The sequence below is a fragment of the Electrona antarctica genome (genome assembly GCF_951216825.1).
Source record: "Electrona antarctica genome assembly, contig: scaffold_89, whole genome shotgun sequence".
In the NCBI taxonomy this organism is placed as follows: domain Eukaryota; kingdom Metazoa; phylum Chordata; class Actinopteri; order Myctophiformes; family Myctophidae; genus Electrona; species Electrona antarctica.
Genome location: NW_027638359.1, coordinates 509,381 through 528,665, shown reverse-complemented (window position 1 = coordinate 528,665; position 19,285 = coordinate 509,381). Strand labels below are relative to the sequence as shown.

Below are 19,285 nucleotides of genomic sequence, written 5' to 3'. Positions count from 1 at the left end.
TATATGCTTGGATTGTTCAGCCCGTCTATTTGATCATTTCACTGTGGTTTATTATGAATGTGAAGACAAAATCTACCTTCACATTCTCAGTATAGAAATAACCAGGGTTTTTTAATTGACCACAAATATCACGTTTATCTCTTTTGTAATACTTCTCTATTGCAACATGTCTCCCCCTGCCCTAGATCACAGACAATTAATATCTTCAGACAAAGAAAATACTTTCCTCACGATCATTGAAAATGACAGTGTATGAATTTCTCCGGAAAGTACGTGTGTAGTTTTGAGAATGAATAATTTCACTGTTAACAACAGCTCTGCTGAAATACCTGACTGGAACTCTAGGTAGCCTCCCTACTCTAGGTAGCCTACTCTAGGATGCTACTCAAGGCCAAAGAAATGAGAACGATGTACTTCTTGCATTTGTTTCTTCTCATCTGAAAGGGTCTCGAATAGAGCCAAGCACTCATGAGAAAACGATGGCAATGCCATCTGTAGCCAAACGGTTTTGATTATTTGTTGAGACACACTCTGACTGACTGCTCTTTATCATGTCTAAAATGGCCCCATTGTACGACTCAAAAACAAATGCAGGGGACGCCAGTCTATAGCTGCTCCCCACTGTATTACACTGTACCATGGCTCCCCCTAGTGACCGTTTATGGTACGTGCACCATGCACGCTCCAGGCTTAAGCAGGGCTAGTGCGCATGTGCACAACCCTGTGTTCCCAAATGGAAAAAAGACAGTTTTTCCGGCACACCGGTTCATCTCTATCCTTCTTTATACTCTATGGTTCGCCCGCAGGTCGCAGACTGGGGTACGACTGTTGACACTAATACTAAAACTAAAAGGTGTCATATAATGAAAACAGTGTGGGCGTTAAGCAGCAGGGGGGCGTTTGTTTGTTAGCAGCTCAACCACTGAAAGAAACACAGCTACAGGTAAAAAGATGAACTGATTCACCAATCTCACGTTGTGTTTATCATCTATGTAGGCCATCTTTTATATTATTGACTCCTCTTTTAAGATGGAACAAGAGTCCTAGGCTATTTCTCTCACATCTGCTTGTTTGTCATCAATGTATCCTAAACAAAACAAGCAGTAGTTAGTTAATACTAGCAGTAGGCCTAAGCCTAATAATATTGTAACTCGCTCCTCCAAAGGGAGCTAGCTCTCTTCGTGTGGCTTGTTGCCTGCCTGCTCTACTGAGGTGGAGATCGGGGTTCGATTCCAGCTCAGGGTGTACGTTACAATTTATACATTGTTTGGTTGCATCCAGTGTAAAGTATAGGAGAGTCACGCTTTGATCTCGCCGCAAAGCGGGTGCCTATATGGGCTATAGTTCCAAACATTGCGCTTATGGCTGGAACTATCCCATTGAGATAGAATGAGCACTTCCGCATTCCATTGTTACAATGGGAGTCAACGCTAGTGTCGCCACTCTCTTACTAGTTCACTCTGGTTGCATCATCACTATTATTAATGTAACCATAACGTTACATATCAGTGTGTTGTACTATTTGCAAGAGAGAGAGAGTTTTGATTGAGTGGTCGAAAATGATATTCACAGTAGAATGAGTAGCCTACATTTCAAACAAATGCACAAGTCAATACAAAAAGAAACCATGAAAAGCACAAGACTTGTTTACATCAGAGTCATCCATTTTCAATTTATCAGGCCATTTAAAGACATACAGATACACTTTATATATGCAAAAAGGGGAAAAAAACATGTAGGCCTACAGTAGGCCTATGGAAAAAGGGGTTGGGGAGATTTTTCCGGAGCCAGTTTCGAATTGCAGCTGCCCGTAAGTGCTCTTTGGGAGTGGTTTTGAAGGAGTCTATGGATTCACATTTCTTAATGGATGTTGGTAGGGCGTTAGTAGTAATAGTAGCTAAATTAATTTAATCCCTTGTTTGAGCCGAATCTGGGTTGCACGTGGTTTGTTGAACCCCATTCTGGTGTTGTGATTGTGGACTTTGAGAGAGAGAGAGAGAGAGAGAGAGAGAGCGAGAGAGAGCGAGAGCGAGAGAGAGAGAGCGAGAGAGAGAGAGCGAGTGAGAGCGAGCGAGAGAGAGAGAGTGAGAGCGAGCGAGAGAGAGAGAGAGAGAGAGAGAGAGAGAGAGAGAGAGAGAGAGAGAGAGAGAGAGAGAGAGAGAGAGAGAGAGAGAGAGAGAGAGAGAGAGAGAGAGAGAAAGGACTATTTCAAAACACATGCCCAAATAAAACAAATGCCAAACACATGCCCAAATGAAATAATGAAAGAAAGAATTTAAGAAATTCCATAATTTAGAACAAGTAGACTAGTGAAAATAGCCGATCTACAAGCTCACAACATGGTGTGAAGCGACACGTTGTGAGTTTGTAGATCGGCTATTTTCACTAGTTTGGGTCCCGGGCGAATATCTAATTTCTGTTTTGGGTCTCGGGCTGAAAATTTGGGAACCACTGCTTTAGACTCAGTAATTTAACCCTGTAGTTTGTTACATCAGTGTTTTGTAGCATTTATACAGAGTACAGAAGGTAATCTGTCCATAGAAGCAACAAGGTGCAAACATAGTCTGTAAAGAAGCAGGATTTGTACTCTGTCCACTGTAATGTTAAATTGTTAATGTAATTGTCAAGTGAATAAGAGCTCCATGTCTTCATGCCTACCAGACATTGAATCCATCCACTAATGTTAATTGGATTGTCAAGTGAATTCTCTCTCCATGTCTTCATGCCTACCAGACATTGAATCCATCCACTAATGTTAATTGGATTGTCAAGTGAATTCTCTCTCCATGTCTTCATGCCTACCAGACATTGAATCCATCCACTAATGTTAATTGGATTGTCAAGTGAATTCTCTCTCCATGTCTTCATGCCTACCAGACATTGAATCCATCCACTGTAATGTTAATTGGACTGTCAAGTGAATTCTCTCCATGTCTTCACGCCTACCAGACATTGAATCCTTACCAACTAAACAATTGTCATGCTGTATTATTGTGCCGGGCCTCGGATCACCGTCCAGGTTAATCCAAAGGTCATTTCGTTTAGGGATTCTCTGATCAGGTTCTTTCAACTTTGGGACTGATACCCGATCACTGATTGTTTTTCTCATGATCGACCGATGCCAATCTTATGCATAAAGGGCAAATTTGAATATTTCCCAACTATTCTATCAAAACCCACGTCAAAACTGTTCCTGTGTGGGGAGGAAGGGGAGAATGTTTAGGACTGTCACAATGATGAAAAATGATATTATACTAGATATCTGATTGACATTTATACCACTTAAATCGTGTAAAAGATCAGTTTCCCCAGATATGGTAAATTGCCGATCACAGATAGGGTAAATTGCCGACCACAGATCGGAGTGAATATTGGCCGATACGTGGTGGCCGTTATATTGGAGCATCTCTTATTTTGTTCCTATGCCACTAAAATGTAGACTGGAACCCACCTATGCTTTCTATGGTATAGGCAGCTCCTGGCAGGATCTGCCGGGACATAAGACTAATTAATTAGAGCGACAGAGAGAGAGGAGTTTGTGTGTGTGTGGGTGTGTGTGTCAATTTAACAAAGGTGCAGATGATCAGAAATCAGCAGAGAGTGATCGACGTTTGCGAGTGGATTCGCCCCAGACTTTTTTTTACTCCCTGGAAATTAAAACGTCTGGTTTTCCGAGGCTACTAAAATGTGGAACGCCCTACGTTAAGAAATGTGAATCCTTATAATTCAATCATTCAGAAATAGTGTTTGTTCATGAGCTGGTCAATGAGCTCTCATTAACTCCAGTGCATTCTGCCGAACTTCCGGGTGCAGTTTGGCTCCCATGGTGTAATGAATCTGACGTCAGGATTTTGTGTGATAGCGAAAATGACGTTGGTGACCTTACCTCCATTTCATATACCTTGGTTTTTACTCCAGTCTCTGTGACGAGGGAATAGGAGGCGCTTGATGTCTTCACAAGGCTGCCCGGAGCCACACATTCACAGTCATAGATCATATCGTTTAGAGAAATGAGCCGCAAATCAAGCTTGTTTTGATCCAAAAAGCAGAATCCGAAATATTACGATTCTTAAAACTGCATTGCAATAGACAGCATAAGCCGGCAGAACTTTCACTTTTCACACAACCGGAGTGTTATGAGCACGTACGGAACACCAGTTGTGAACCGCAGGGCTTGACATTAAGGCTTGTCCGCTTGTCCGGGCCAACTATTAAATCTTCCCGGACAAGTGCATTAAAATGGACTTGTCCATTGGACAAGAGACTCTTGGTTTCGCTTTTTCTGTGACGCTCATAGCAGCCAACAATATTGTCTGGCATTATTGTCTGGCTTTCCTAATCATCACCTTTCCAATGTTGTTAATAGCCCTAGAATGTCTGTAATCTTGCATACATTTCATGTATTCCAAATACCAAATACAGCCATATATCAGTCCTATCAGAGCAGTTAGCAGACTGACACACAGCCATATATCAGTCCTATCAGAGCAGTTAGCAGACTGACCACGTCAGCATGTAAACTTGTAGCACTGTGTGTATACTCACCCAGTAATTCATTCCTAAGACTTTGGCACGATTCATAGGAGTATGAATCGGCCCTTTGAGTCAGATAATGTCCTCTAGTTTCATATCCATGTGAAAGTTCTGGCAGAAAACATGTTTTCGCCACTTTTTAAAAGCTAGGAAAAATATAAATACTTCCTTTAGGAACAGTTTGGTAAGCACACACATGTGTGTGTGTTGCGATTGGTGTTGGGTAATTGATCACACAACCTATTTTGTGTGCCCCATACATTTGAGCTTCCTAAAGTTTTGATATGTTCAGTCCTGCACTCATTCCGGGCCCCTTGCCGGAGATAATGTCATCCGTGTGCAGCTCGTGGAAAATAGGAGATATTTGACTAAATACAAATTTTCTGCCAGAACATGAAACTAGTCCCCAAAACGACTCCCAGGTCTTAGGAATAAATTTTTGGGTGGGTGCACAGCCAGTGCTATAAGTTTAAATGTAGACGAGGTCAGTCTGGTAGCGGTGTGCGGATAGGACCGATCTATGGCTGTGTATTTGGAATACATGAAATATATGTATAAGATCATAGACGTTCTAATCTAGGGCTATTAACTTGCAAACTTAGAATATTCACCTAATATTCAAACCCAAGTATGTATTCACCCAAGTAAAACCAACTTACAGTTAGTTGATTTAAAATGTAGGCCTGTGCTTGTGCTCCGGACAAGTGACTTTTGCACCCGGACAAGTGAATGTGAAATGTACTTGTCCAAAGGACAAGTGCCTCAAAAAGTTAATGTCAAGCCCTGCATGAAAGAATATCGTGATGATATCCTGTATCGTAGATTGAACAAAATATCATGATATTATATTTTTCCATATCACCCACCCCTGACATGAAGATGTAAATTTTAAACGTGGTGAGAGAGTAACTCCAATACCCGAGTACCACTTTAACAACCTAATATTACTAATGCTCAGCCTGAGTTGAATTAGAACCCTCTCTGAGTTAAATGAACACTGAGCATTTCACTGTGTAACATTAATGTTGTGTGTTCTCTAGTCTCCACCACTAACCTCACCTCAGCCATGGCTAACAACATCCTGGATGCTGCCTGCCAGAGAGAATCACCACAGTCTGCCAAGAGGATGAGAGAGGACACTGACCAAGTGAGTGACCGTTTCCAAGCATCATTTCCTAGTAAGACGCCTTAAAGGGGAATACCACTCATTTTCAACATTGTACTATGTCATTAACCCATCTGAGATCAGATTCTAAAAATGTCTTGTACATCCTGACAGTTTTCTGAAAAAGCTATGTTTCTATGTCAGTGGTTCTTCGATTTTTCAAAAATAGCAGACCTACAAGCTCGTAGCGCGCCACTCGGTGGCGCGCTATGAGCTTGTAGATCTGCTATTTTTCAATAGCTAAAGCATAACATAATGCTAACACCAAAAGGGGTTCCCGCCTTAGAGGTGTTGTGTGGAATTAATAAAAAAGTTCCCCCATTCTGTGTTTGTCATCAAGATGTGATTCACCATGTTAACATTTTTATTATTTCCACACAACAGCTCTAAGGTATAATAATGACAGTACAATGTTGAAAATGAGTGGAATGCCCCTTTTAATATAGGCGACCGAAGGGCTAACATACGGTACCGGAATAATGTCACTTCATTTATGTCAGCGCTGTCATAGAAGTTTCATTTTAACTCATTTTGGGCGGGAACCCCTTTTGGTGTTTTAAGCATTATGTTGTACTTTAGCTGTTGAAAAATAGCAGATCTACAAGCTCATAGCGTGGCACCGAGTGCCGCGCTACGAGCTTGTAGGTCTGCTATTTTTGAAAAATGGTGAAAATGTGGCCCAAATGTTTGAATATATTCTTTCATAGCGAACGTTTTTAACTCAAATCTTTGCTTCTGAGAGGTCCCTGGAACAACATATTTTCAGATGGGGCTCGGCGGGCAATTCCATATAGTGTTGGGGGTCCTTGACATGAAAATGTTTGAGAACGAAACATGGGTTTTTCAGAAAACTGTCAATATTTAGAAGACATTTTGTAGAATCGGTCTCGGTCGAAATGGGTTAAATTGTCTCATATAAGCAGGGGTGCCCATTACAAATGTGGGCTAGTTCTCAAAGGAGCACCTGGACATGTAGGTTGGTGCGCACATGTGGTACGGGCGTTTCTACTCTGCCACAATGCTATGCTGCCCACACGGGCAGATGCAAAAGATACAAAGATGCTGAGCTACACAGCGTCTCAGACACTGTATTTGTGGTCGTTACCAGATCAGCAACATGACTCACAGATGAATAGTAGTTTATTTGTCTGATTTATAAATGTCCCTCTGGATGTTGTTGTCGTTGCACTTCAGGAGGACGGAACCAGTGTACCTCTATCCTTCCTGAAGGCTGAGGTGTTTGTGGACCTCCAAAATCCCAACAACGTGTTAAAGGGTCTCAACTGGCTGCGTCTCAACAGTGTCTTGTGTGATGTGATTCTGTGCTGTGAGGGACAGGAGGTCCCCTGCCACCGTGCGGTACTGGCCTCCTTCAGCCCTTACTTTGAGGTAAATACACACTTTTATTGACCTGCTGGTGTTAATAATAAATAATAAAACTTTATTTGTATAGCACCATTCATGACATGAAATGCAGCTCAAAGTGCTTTACAGAGAAATGGAGAAAAGAAAAGAAAAGCAAGGCATAACATTAAAATAATAGCAGTAATGCAATACAGTGAGGACATGAATAACAAGGAATTTAAAAGATCAATTAAAAGCAAGAGTGTAGAAGTAGGTCTTGAGCTGCGCTTTAAAAATGTCTACAGAGGCTGCCAGTCGAAGGTACAGTGGAAATTTGTTCCACGCCATCGGCCTGTAGAAGCAGAGAGCTGCTTCACCGTGTTTTTTAGTTGCCATTTAAGGCAATGACATTTCAAGTCTGCCTTCACTTTCACATGACTCAATTTATCATCTACACCAAATTAATTAATCAATTAACAATGTAAATGAGAAATAAACTACGGACACTCCAAGCCAACCATTCATCTTTTCACTGTGAACAGGCCACGTTTATATCTGGTATGAGGGAGTCCACACAGGACAGAGTGACCATCAGTGGACTGGAACCTCAGATGATTGGTTTGCTGGTGAACTACGCCTACACTTCTAAGGTGTCCATCTCTGCTGATAATGTACAGGTACTGTATAAACATCATAAAGCCTTATTCAATTTGTCATTTATAGGTTTACACTCTATAACATACGACGAATTAGACCGTTCCTCACCCAGGTGTCAGCCCAGCTCCTAATCCAGACAACAGTCTTTTCAAAACTTGACTATTGTAACTTCCTCCTTACTGGCCTACCGGCATGTGCACTTAAGCCCCTCCAACTGATCCAAAATGCCGCAGCTCGCTTGGTCTTCAACCAGCCTTTTTTATCACACGTCTCCCCCCTTCTCCGCTGCCCGCACAGAATACAAAACTCTGATGCTGGCATTCAAAGCAACCAAAGGCATGGCTCCCCCATATCTCACAAGTATGATCGTGCCCTACAAACCCTCCTGCACACTCAGATCAGCCAACGCAGGGAAGCTGGAGGTACCTTCACTAAAAACGCCGGGACAACGCTCCACACGTCCCAAACTCTTCTCCCTTCTGGCTCCAAAACTATGGAATGCACTTCCCATCACAGTCAGAACTGCAGCCTCACTCCCAATCTTCCGCCGTAGTATGAAAACCCACCTCTTCAGACTCCACCATGGCCCGTAGCACTTGCCCTAGCCTAGCCCCTTAGATAGCACTTTATGTAGACTTAGATAGTATTTTAAACAGACTTATAGCTTGTTACGTAGACAGCACTAGAATTGCATTTGATGTAGTCATAGCACTTTATAGTACACATGTATATATAATATATAATATAGTATAGTATGTATAGTTTACATAGATACTCCACTGTTGCGTTCTTAGTTTACGCATGATTCATGATAACTACTTTTTATATATGTGATGTATGCCATGCTTTTGTTATTGTTATGTAAATCGCTCTGGATTAAGAGCGTCTGCTAAATGTCTAAATTGTAATGTAATTAGGGATGGATATATAATAACTTAAATAAGAGGTCAAATGTTTATTTAACAAAAAAGCGCAATGTCATTTCAAGACATATAATGAATAGTGTAACATCCTCTCCTTTATTGAGCCATTTGTGGATAATATAGTGATTATTTTAAATATAATATATCTATTCTGTATTTACCCAGGGCAGTGTTGTAGGCTACTTCTCTTACTGACTACTGACAATAACAAATAAAAGCATGTCTGAGATCTGAGAGCAACACACACACACACACACACACACTCACACTCACACTCACACTCACACTCACACACAGTAGCATCGCTAATGGGGGGCGGCGCAGCACATCTCCGGCCGATAGGTGAGAACGGGTTTGCTGGCGTGCGAATGGAGGGATCATTGAAAACAAAGGCGGCTTGCAGGCTGTGGTTTGCTAACAGAAATAAATTTGCATGCACATGGGCTGCCAGAGTAGGCTATCATTTGTTGTTTTTCTTGTTCTTTCGCCACCTCTCTTCAAAGTTAGACTGCAAGCTCTAAACTGACTGGGCCTCTGGACCATAGAGCTATAGGTGACCCTACGCCGTGATATCACACGCACACACACACGCAACTCAGGCAGCAGGGCGCAATACTCCTGTCCCCTCTCTTAAAAGTTTCCTCCCATAAACTTCACTTGAAAATTACGTTTAAGAAACTTTAATAATTATGTTGCTTCAATGCTTCTCTGCACAGCACGTCTCTCTGTCTCTACACTCCTCGACAACTCCATGCAGAGGGATAGCTCCACCTCTGCAAGCCACAAGCCCACAACGTGTCGCTGATGCAACGCAGTGTAGGCTTGTAGATCAGCTCTGTTCCCTGCGCTTCTATTAAAAGGGTAGAAAAAAAATAAAAGGCGTGTGACCGCGTGTCTGTGGGAACCGATAAAGAGAACCGAAATTGAATTATTGTAATGGGTACCCGGTACCCAAGCACGTTCGGTTCGGTACATACTTTGTCCCGAGGTTCGGGACCCACCCCTATATGTAATATAATATCGGTGCTTAATAGAGACATTTTGTTAATTTGTTCTAGGCCCTGCTAGCAGCATCAGACCTGTTGGAAGTCACGTCTGTTCGAGAGGCCTGCTGTGACTACATGAAGCGTCACTTGGATACCACCAACTGTGTGGAGTTTTACTGCAGTGCCGACGACCACTCCTGTGGAATGTTGAAGAAACACAGCTTGGATTTAATTCTGGAACACTTCGCTGTCATCTACCAGCAGGTCAGTGGTTGAGAATCATACATTTACCACAGTGGTTGTTTATTACTATTACTCAACTTCTCACCATCACAACCACCTGCATAGAAACATTCAATCAGTCACAGTGATTACATATACGCATATTAACACCCCGAGCGGCAAGGACGGAGTTCTCCGTTCAATCAATTATTAACGCCCGACGCTCGGGACGGAGATTGATAAAAGGACGGAGATTTATTGATATCAAAACTGATCGCATCGCTCCACAGGCTGGGAGCGTCTATTGTGCAACATTCAATGTTATTTCCCGGTGGGACATCATCGAAAATATTCCCCCCCATTTTAGCCGACGAGACCGAAAATCTTAAAACGTGAATAACTCTTGATCTAAATCATTCCGTCCAATTCTAAGCAAAGATTATGTGTCGCGGTCCCGTCGCTAGTTGCGTTAGAATTAATCATCAGTCCAGTTGTTGTCGATCGCCTCGGGAGTTTTGGCTACATCAAGCTACTTCAGCTACATCCGGGATAGCGGCTGTTGCGTCGCTAAATGTGCTCCGCTGCTATAAATCGTTGGGCGCTCTGATTTAATGGAATAAATAACCCTGGGCGATTAGAGTGTTACATTTCTTCCACCCTAAAACATGATCATCAGGTATTATTATAAGAAAGGCGGAAGAACTTTTTCCAAAAAGTGTACAGTATTTGTTAAAATCATGCTTTTATGTGGACACGCCCACAAGTTCATTAAGTATGCCTGGTTTTCCTGGTGGGTGGTGATGGGTGGTGATCCACCTGAACTGAAGCCGCACCCACAGCTGTAGTTGTATGATAAAGGGGGAGGGGTTAGGGGAGGGGCTGATAGTGTGATGTCACTATATTACTGTTTATTTCATTGGCCCGTTTGACTGTCAAGGGTTCAGCCTCCAGGAAGAAACCCTAAATACAAAGTTAATACACCATTGCACATAAAAACGACTCCAGGGTGTCTAATGAAGTACTGTCACCTCATAGACACATGAAAAACTGGAAAAATTGTGGCACTCCATCTTTAATAAGCTACAGTCACACTTCACTAAACAAACCATCTATCGCCAGTGTGATAGTATGGGAACTTTGGAACAGTGTCTTCATGTATCAGTTAATCACATTTTATTTTCTTCTACCAATAGGACAAGTTTCTCTCTCTCTCTGTGGAAAGACTGACAGCGGTTCTCTCCAGTGACCATCTGAATGTTCCAGAGGAGGACATGGTGTTTGAGGCTGCCATGCTGTGGTTAGACAAGTGTGCTACCCGCAAGCAGAGCTTTGGACAGGTCAGTCATTTAAACCAGGGGTAACGTTTTTGGCTGGGGAACCTCGGAAATGCTTTGGCCATGTCTTGCGACAGCCCCCCCCCCCCAGTCTCACACCTTGTAAGACAATCAGAGGTCTGTCTATCAATATGTCAGAGGTCTTCTAAATGAAAGGTAATTTCTAGAGTCGCTTTCCACTACATGCTTGGCATCTACTGTATGGCTGGTAATATGCATGATTAGTGTGGTTGCCTATAGGAAAGCTATTGTTATTGCACTCCATCGCTGTTTAAAAATGTTTAACCCTGCAGGGACCAATGATGCTTTTGGGCAACATTTATATTTTATTTTATTTAGAGTTTAAATAATTTATTTTCTTAATTTAATGTATTATTAATTTCATCATTGAGTCCTATTGGTTAGTCTTACAATGCCATTGGTCATGATATTTGCATATAAATACCCCCCACAGAGGCAGAAATTCACACAACTTCAAAATATCTGGAACTTTTTCACTGGAAATCTCTGAAACTTTTTCACTGGAAATCGTGCAATAACTCTATTCTCCCTCCGATCGGCCAGCGATTCGGAACTTCCCAAAGCTTTTGTGCGCTTTTGGTCTCATCTGATTGGTGACATACCCGACTCAATGAAACTCCTGTCAAACCTTTGCCTACAATAGGTGTGGTTTCCTATAGAAATAGGCAACCACACTCAGTCACAGGATTGCATCTTTCTAGCTCTTATATAATGTTCCAGTTGGACTAATACATAATTAGTGTTCTGTGTTATTTAAGGTGTTGGAGCACATCCGTCTGCCTCTCATCAGTCCCTCCTACCTCCACACTGTGGTTGAGAGTCTGGATGTGGTGAAAGAACAGCAGGGCTGTCAGAGGTTCATCTCTGAGGCCAAGGGGGAGCAGCCATACTCTAACACAGCACGCCCACGCAGTGGCAGGACCACAGGTACCCTGCTGAACACATGCATGCATGATTACAGTAATTTCCCGTAATCAATAAATATTCAAATAGGCTTCAAACGGTAATCTCGGCAGGGAGGGTGTTTAGACCAGGAGCCGTCAAAAGGCGATCTCGGCGGTAAATTAGTTAACCATAACGTTTACATTATTATTGTGTCATCTATATCGGTGAAAATAATGTGGATTATTTTGAGAGCGATCAATACCGATATGGTATTTGTATGGCCGATTTGGCTGATTCCAATACGCTACCGTTTATATTGTGCATCTCTAAACTGTACCCATTTTACATACTGAATAACATTGAATAATGAATAACATTTTCAATCAATCAATCATGACATTGAAAATTATTCTCCTGTCTTGTTCACGAGCTGCTGCTTTGGGTGAAATCAACCCTTAGCTATATCTCCGAGAAATATGGGAGGGGATGGGGGAGGGAAGCCGAGGCTTCCCCTCCCCCAACCCCTCCTCTACTGGGTGGGGTTTTGCTTTCTTTTACATGACTTGGGCGTGTTATAAGTAGACTCTAGAAAAGCCTTCCAGCAGCCAGCTCGTAGCATGCCTCGTTAGGCAATATACTTTCAATCCATACCTGCTGGGTTGAGTGGGTTCAAATCCTTTTGAGATAATCGGCAGCCATTTTCAATGTTGTCAATACCTCACTTCTTGTTTCGGATTCCTTTGGGGACCCCTTCTAGGATGTCTTAGGATGACCCAAGGGACATATGTGCCGAATTGTATGCTTCTATAGCTTTTTGAGTCAATCACCAATAACACTGTAGGTGGCCATTTTCTATTTAGTAAATAATTCACTTCCTGTTCAAGATTGTTTTTGGCACCCCTTCTAGGATGTCTTATGGTGACCCAAGGGACATGTGTGCCAAATGTTATGCTTTTTGGAGATTATTTTGGTGTCTTTTGAGTCAATTGTCAACCGTTTTGGTGGCCATTTTGAATTTTGTCCATAACTCACTTCCTGTTAAAGATTTCTTTGGGCACCCCTTCTAGGATGATTTTGGATAACCAAGGGACATCTGTACTACATTTCATGCTTTTATCGATTGTCATGCTTGTATCGATTGTATCACGTGACGATTTGGCTATTTTTTGATGATAGGAGTTGTGCCCCAATAGAGGGCTAGATCTCTGGTCACATGAAGGTTTTTACAATATATTAGTCCGGCAGCCGACAGGCTTCTTTTGTTTAAAGTGGGAAATTTGGTATAGTCTTTTTTTATTGGCCTAAAATATTGTCTACAGTATATACATACATTCATGAATCCACTTGCTGACCGGCTGTGGGTATTGGGCTTTTTTTTTATAGCGGTTTCTTGTGACCCTACCATTAACATCCTATGGCAGGCAAAAATGTCGAAAATGTCAAACTTCCCTTTTGCTTTAAGTAGCAAGTAGCATGTGACATGTCAAACTAGGGGGTTTTCATGATTCTGAATACATTCCAAGCATTAGTTTTGCACAAAATACACTCCTTGGGCTAAAAAAATGTGCTGACCTCACCACATTTGTGCTGATCTAATCACATTTGTCATGACTTCTATGGCTGTTTTTAGCCCAAGGAGTGTTTTTTTGTGCAAATGGATGGATTCAGAATCATGAAAACCCCCTAGTTTGACATGTTATATGCTACTTAAAGCAAAAGGAAAGTTTGACATTTTTGCCTGCCATAGGATGTTAATGGTAGGGTCACAAGAAACCCCTATAAAAGGAATTGCCCAATACCTACAGCCGGTCAGCAAGTGGAATCATGAATGTATGTATATTACTGCTATGCCGTTATCTGCGTTAACGTGCTGCGTTAACGCGAGACTCTTATCGCGCGATAACAAAAATCGTGTTAATCTATTCTCAAAGTCAGAAAATCCGAAAAAGTCAGAAAATAAATCTAGAATAAGCAACTATAGTGCTGACTGTCAAACATCATTGTCCAATGTTGTTTTAGAGCAGTGGTTCTCAAACATTTTCATGTCAAGGACCACCAATATTTTAAGAAACCTACAGATAAACAAGTCCAAAGTAGCGTATAATGACTAGACGTGGCAACACTGAACAGTTCTACAAACTCACAATATGGAATATAAAAGGTATTAATAGGCTAGTTGTATTGTTAATATCCATAATTAGGGTTCCTGGTCTAAACCCGTTCTCAAGGACTTACTTCTGGTCATTATTTAGGTAGCGCACACATATTTTGAAATGAGCTATTTTAATCTAGAGTAACTCCAGGATTGCAGTGAGATTAATCTAGATTAAAAAAAAAATCTATGCCCACCACTAATGTATATAGACAATATTTTAGGCCAATAAAAAAAGACTATATACCAAATTTCCCAACCGTCAACCCCGGCTTTTAAAAGTTTTTAGAAACAATTATGTATTTTTGGTATTGACAATATATTACTCAGAAAGGGATTAATGTGGAAGGTCATCTCATTCCGAAGTTGTTTAAAAAATATTCAAGACATTTTTCATGGGTTATTTTTTGCCAAATCCTTTAATATTAGTGTAATTACTATAAATGTAAAGGTTATACTTGGCACAATCAGTCAAACTTTCAGAATTATATCACCTTTAGGAATAATAGGTAATTTCTGGCGGCCATTTTGGATTATTCCCTAAAAAAAGGCTTTAATGTGTTTTGGGCACCCCTTCTGAGATCGTGAGATACACCCTAAAGAGTGCGTGTACCAAAGTTGGTGCTTTTATCCACCGTGTAACGATTTGGCAATTTATTGCCGATAATATCCCCTACTATATCTCCTATTCCTTGTCCCAGATGGCATTTTTTGTCAAAACAAGGTTTATTCCACGGCCTAGAGCCGACGATGCGATCTTTCTGCATCATGTTAAAGCAGCACCCGCGGCAATCATGGAACGATGTAGCATCGTCACACACCCCAACATAAGTTCACAACATCCGGTCTAGATTTTTGGCTCTTCAAAATAAGAGCCGAACAGGGGAAAAAATGCTGGCATGAATTATATCATAATTTGTCAATAAATGCTAGCGCTAAAAGTGTTAAGGAGAAGTCATAGAACGCTATGGACCAGAGCTAAAGTAACAACGCTATGGACCAGAGCTATAAGGACCATCGCGTTAAGGAGAAGTCCAGTCCTTAACGCTATGGACCATAGCTATTGCATCCCTTGAGTAGATGCTGAGGCCAGATGGTCGATGAAAACATAACAGAGCACAGAGTTTCAACCTGGCATGATATGATATGGAGTTCAGGATGACATGACAAAACTTGTGGGAGAGTTGGGCTAACACTGCTAGGTCTCCAGTTATTAAAGTCCTTCCTTATTCACTTGCTTTCAGACCAGTGTGTGGAATCCAGACTGCAGGTGAAGATGAACTCTCCAGACTCAGCCAGGGACGCTTCTATTAAACCGGAACCTGAAGACATTTCTATTAAACAGGAACCTGGAGACATTTCTATTAAACAGGAAGCTGAAGACCACCCACACCTCAGTAAGTTCCATGTGCTCTTCCTTTCTGCAATATGTTCTGTTCTGTAGGGCTGCCACAATGTCTTATTTTCACTGCACAGAAACAAAAAATACCAGGACACTCATAATATAGTCCGGTCGCTTGTGTAATTTCAAACCATATTGGATTCTGTGCAAATGGAATCATGGATTTGTCATACTCTAAAGTTTCAAACAAGTATTTTGAAAGCTTAGCGTCTGCACTTTCTTACTCTTTACAAAACTGAAACGGTACCATTATGTGCGACACATCAGGTGTGAAAAATACTTGCTCGGCTGACTGGCAGCGTGAACGTGAACAACGTGAACTTGGCAGACTGATTCACAGACCCATTTACAGACGTATAGAGCTATGCCATGAAAATATTCTACATAAAGTACATTGTTAACACTTCAAATGCTGCCAGAAACCTTCAGAATAAAGGCACTAGAGTGCCATCAGATGGGCAGATTTTACTTTGAAAAGCCCCGCCTTCCACACCAGGAGGTAAAATGTTTCATTACTACCTCACGCTAAGTCTGATCTCTCTTTAGAAGTGTTAATATTCCAAACGAGAGGCTTGCTTAAGTCAGAAATGAGCACAGAACATCGCCATTCTGATCAAAACCCCGGAGAACGCCGTAGATTTAGAGATAACTAGAGCAGTGCCCGTGGGACCTCTACAGCGGTGCCCATTGGGCACTGGCCTACTTGGAACGATGCAAGTTGGAAATGCATGCCCCACCCAGACATTATGTGTTGGAGCCTCTACAGCGGTGCCCGTTTTGGGGCAAAGGTTACTAAATATATTATTTCAAATTATTGTTTTAGTAATTTGCTACAGTAATAACCTGTAGTTGGTAACGGTTTAGTCAATCTTATCTTGGTAGGTAATAGCTCATTTTGTACATGGAAGAAGAATGGATTTACATTTTGGGAATCCAGTGTTGACCATCATGTTATGTTTCTGCTCCTAGACATCCTGCACATGGTTGTGTGTAAAGAGGAGGTTTCTCGTGAACAGGAGAGGAGCCCCAGTCTGCTCCAGGAGGAAACAGAGCCTCCACACATTAAAGAAGAACAGGAGGAGACATTACTAGCAGTGGAAGGTGAAGAAGAAAATGATAATGATGGAGAAGACATATCTTCCCACTGCTCTGAAGTTGAAGTTGAATCTGACACTGAAGTTACTGATGCTCGGGAGACTAGTGAAGACGGTGATGACAGTGACTCAGGTTCCCTGAAGAAGCACCAGCGCATCCATACTGGAGAAAAACATTTCCAATGCAAACATTGTGACAAGAGTTTCAGTAGGTCATCTCACCTGAAGAGACACCAGCATGTCCATACTGGAGAAAAACCTTTCCAATGTAAACGGTGTAACAAGACTTTCAGTCAGTCATGTGACTTGAACAGACACCAGCATGTCCACACTGGAGAAAAACCGTTCCAATGTAAACAGTGTAACAAGAGATTTACTGTATCATCTTCCCTGAAAATACACCAGCGCATCCACACTGGAGAAAAACCTTTCCAATGTAAACATTGTAACAAGAGTTTCAGAAAGTCATCTCACCTGAAGATACACCAGTGTGTCCACACTGGAGAAAAACCTTTCCAATGTAAACAGTGTAACAAGACTTTTACTTCATCATCTTCCCTGAAAACACACCAGCTCATCCACACTGGAGAAAAACCTTTCCAATGTAAACATTGTAACAAGAGTTTCAGTAAGTTATCTCAGCTGAAGACACACCAGCGTGTCCACACTGGAGAAAGACCTTTCCAATGTAAACGGTGTAACAAGACTTTCAGTCAGTCATGTGACTTGAACAGACACCAGCGTGTCCACACTGGAGAAAAACCTTTCCAATGTAAACAGTGTAACAAGAGTTTTACTGCATCATCTTCCCTGAAAACACACCAGCGCATCCACACTGGAGAAAAACCTTTCCAGTGTAAACATTGTAACAAGAGTTTCAGAAAGTCATGTGAATTGAACAGACACCAGCATGTCCACACTGGAGAAAAACCGTTCCAATGTAAACAGTGTAACAAGAGATTTACTGCATCATCTTCCCTGAAAATACACCAGCGCAGCCACACTGGAGAAAAACCTTTCCAATGTAAACATTGTAACAAGAGTTTCAGAAAGTCATCTCACCTGAAGACACACCAGTCTGTCCACACTGGAGAAAAAACATTTTTAATGCAATTAGTGTTGCATAGAGTTTCAAACGATCAAGTCATCTGAAGAGACACCTTTGTGTCCACACAGGAGAAAAACCTTTCCATTGTAAATGACGACAAAAAAAGGTGTCCAAAAAATGTTTCCACTAGAAATTAGCTCAATAGCGCATGCAAGGCTGACGCCACGGTAGGCTGTCACGCCTACCGGCGCCATCTTGGATATGATGGCCTACATGATCTAATGAGCTACATGATCTAATATGTATATTAGATCTAATGATCTACATGATCTAATATGTATATTAGATCTGCATCAAGTGTATAAAGTTGGAGCTCTTTCAGTTCGCCAAAATGGGATTTATTAAGCCTACTTGAGTACTTAGGCTTCTCACCATAAACAAGGACAGAATAAAGGGGATAAAAAAGATAATGGACTCACGTAACGTTTCACCGCATTCCAGTGTCGCCTGAACTTTGAACATTTGTGTTCACTGCCGCCTCCTCTGAGTGTGACTTTTTCTCTCTCTCTTGCTATATTATGGTATGAGGATCAAATTAAACAAATGTATGTTCATAGGGAGGTCGATAGACAAGGACAATATTATGGATTAGTATAAGTCTCCTATATTTATAACGAATATGGATACATTCTCCTTCTACAGCACGGCCACCCAGGCGTGGAATGCCCTTACCCCCTCCCGCAAAAATGCAGTTCACTTACATCTTTTAAAACAGTCCTGAAAATCCACTTTTCAGCAGGCCCAAGGGAGAGGAAATTATCCTTCTCCCTTAAGCAGGTGATCACCCCCCTTCCTTTCCCCTACTCTGTACATACAGTGTTGTTTTTGTCCTGTAATTACATTGTTTTTTTGTTGTTATTGATGATATTGACTTTGTTGAGGGGTGCTATAATAATGAATGGAGAATAATAATGTGTTTGAGCAAATCTCAAAGTCGGTGGGAAACCTTTGCCAATAAGGGACATCATCTCTTATGATGATGATGATGTACATCATCTTGATGATGATGTATGATGATTAGAGTGCCCCTCACTTCACACGGGTGTGATTTTTGTTATTCTTGTCGAAATGGAAACAAGACCATAAGGACTTTTTTGTGCTATTCCCTTTGAAATAAGTGTTTGACCGTATGAACTATTTTTAAATTTATGTCTAATAAACTATTCAATCAATCAATCCTGTCAATAGACGCCTCCATTTGCCTGCTCTTTTGTTAACAAACCATTTATGTTGACTTTATTATTGCTAGAGGATGCCATTACGGTCATGTATTGTAATTATTTAGATGTTTTTTTTTTATATAGAATGTTACTGTTCTGATGTTTGATTTGAATGTAGTCTTGTGTTTTATTACATGCCAAATGGTAGGCACTACCACATTTATTTTTAACTGATTTTATATAATTTAAGGAAAGAAATTACGCATGCATTTTTAAAGCTTTCATGACTTTAATTGTTT

The 19,285-nt window shown here is 41.3% G+C and overlaps 1 protein-coding gene across 1 annotated transcript; it reads left to right on the top strand.

The window, feature by feature from the left end:
- Positions 1-826: 826 nt before the first annotated feature.
- LOC306918143 (uncharacterized protein) lies at positions 827-18,995 on the top strand. Its single transcript, XM_079531025.1, has 9 exons — positions 827-943; positions 5,598-5,680; positions 6,893-7,087; positions 7,585-7,719; positions 9,681-9,872; positions 11,024-11,167; positions 11,944-12,112; positions 15,467-15,619; positions 16,594-18,995. Exons 2-9 carry the CDS (start codon positions 5,600-5,602, stop codon positions 17,868-17,870), a joined length of 2,346 nt encoding a protein of 781 aa, XP_079387151.1. The 5' UTR covers positions 827-943; positions 5,598-5,599; the 3' UTR covers positions 17,871-18,995.
- The last annotated feature ends 290 nt before the right edge of the window (positions 18,996-19,285 follow it).

Coding starts and splice junctions, on each gene's coding strand:
- LOC306918143 (XM_079531025.1), top strand. CDS start 5,600: ATGGCTAACAACATCCTGGATGCTGCCTGCCAGAGAGAATCACCACAG. Junction 5,681..6,892: donor TGAGAGAGGACACTGACCAA/GTGAGTGACCGT, acceptor GTTGCACTTCAG/GAGGACGGAACCAGTGTACC. Junction 9,873..11,023: donor TCGCTGTCATCTACCAGCAG/GTCAGTGGTTGA, acceptor TTCTACCAATAG/GACAAGTTTCTCTCTCTCTC.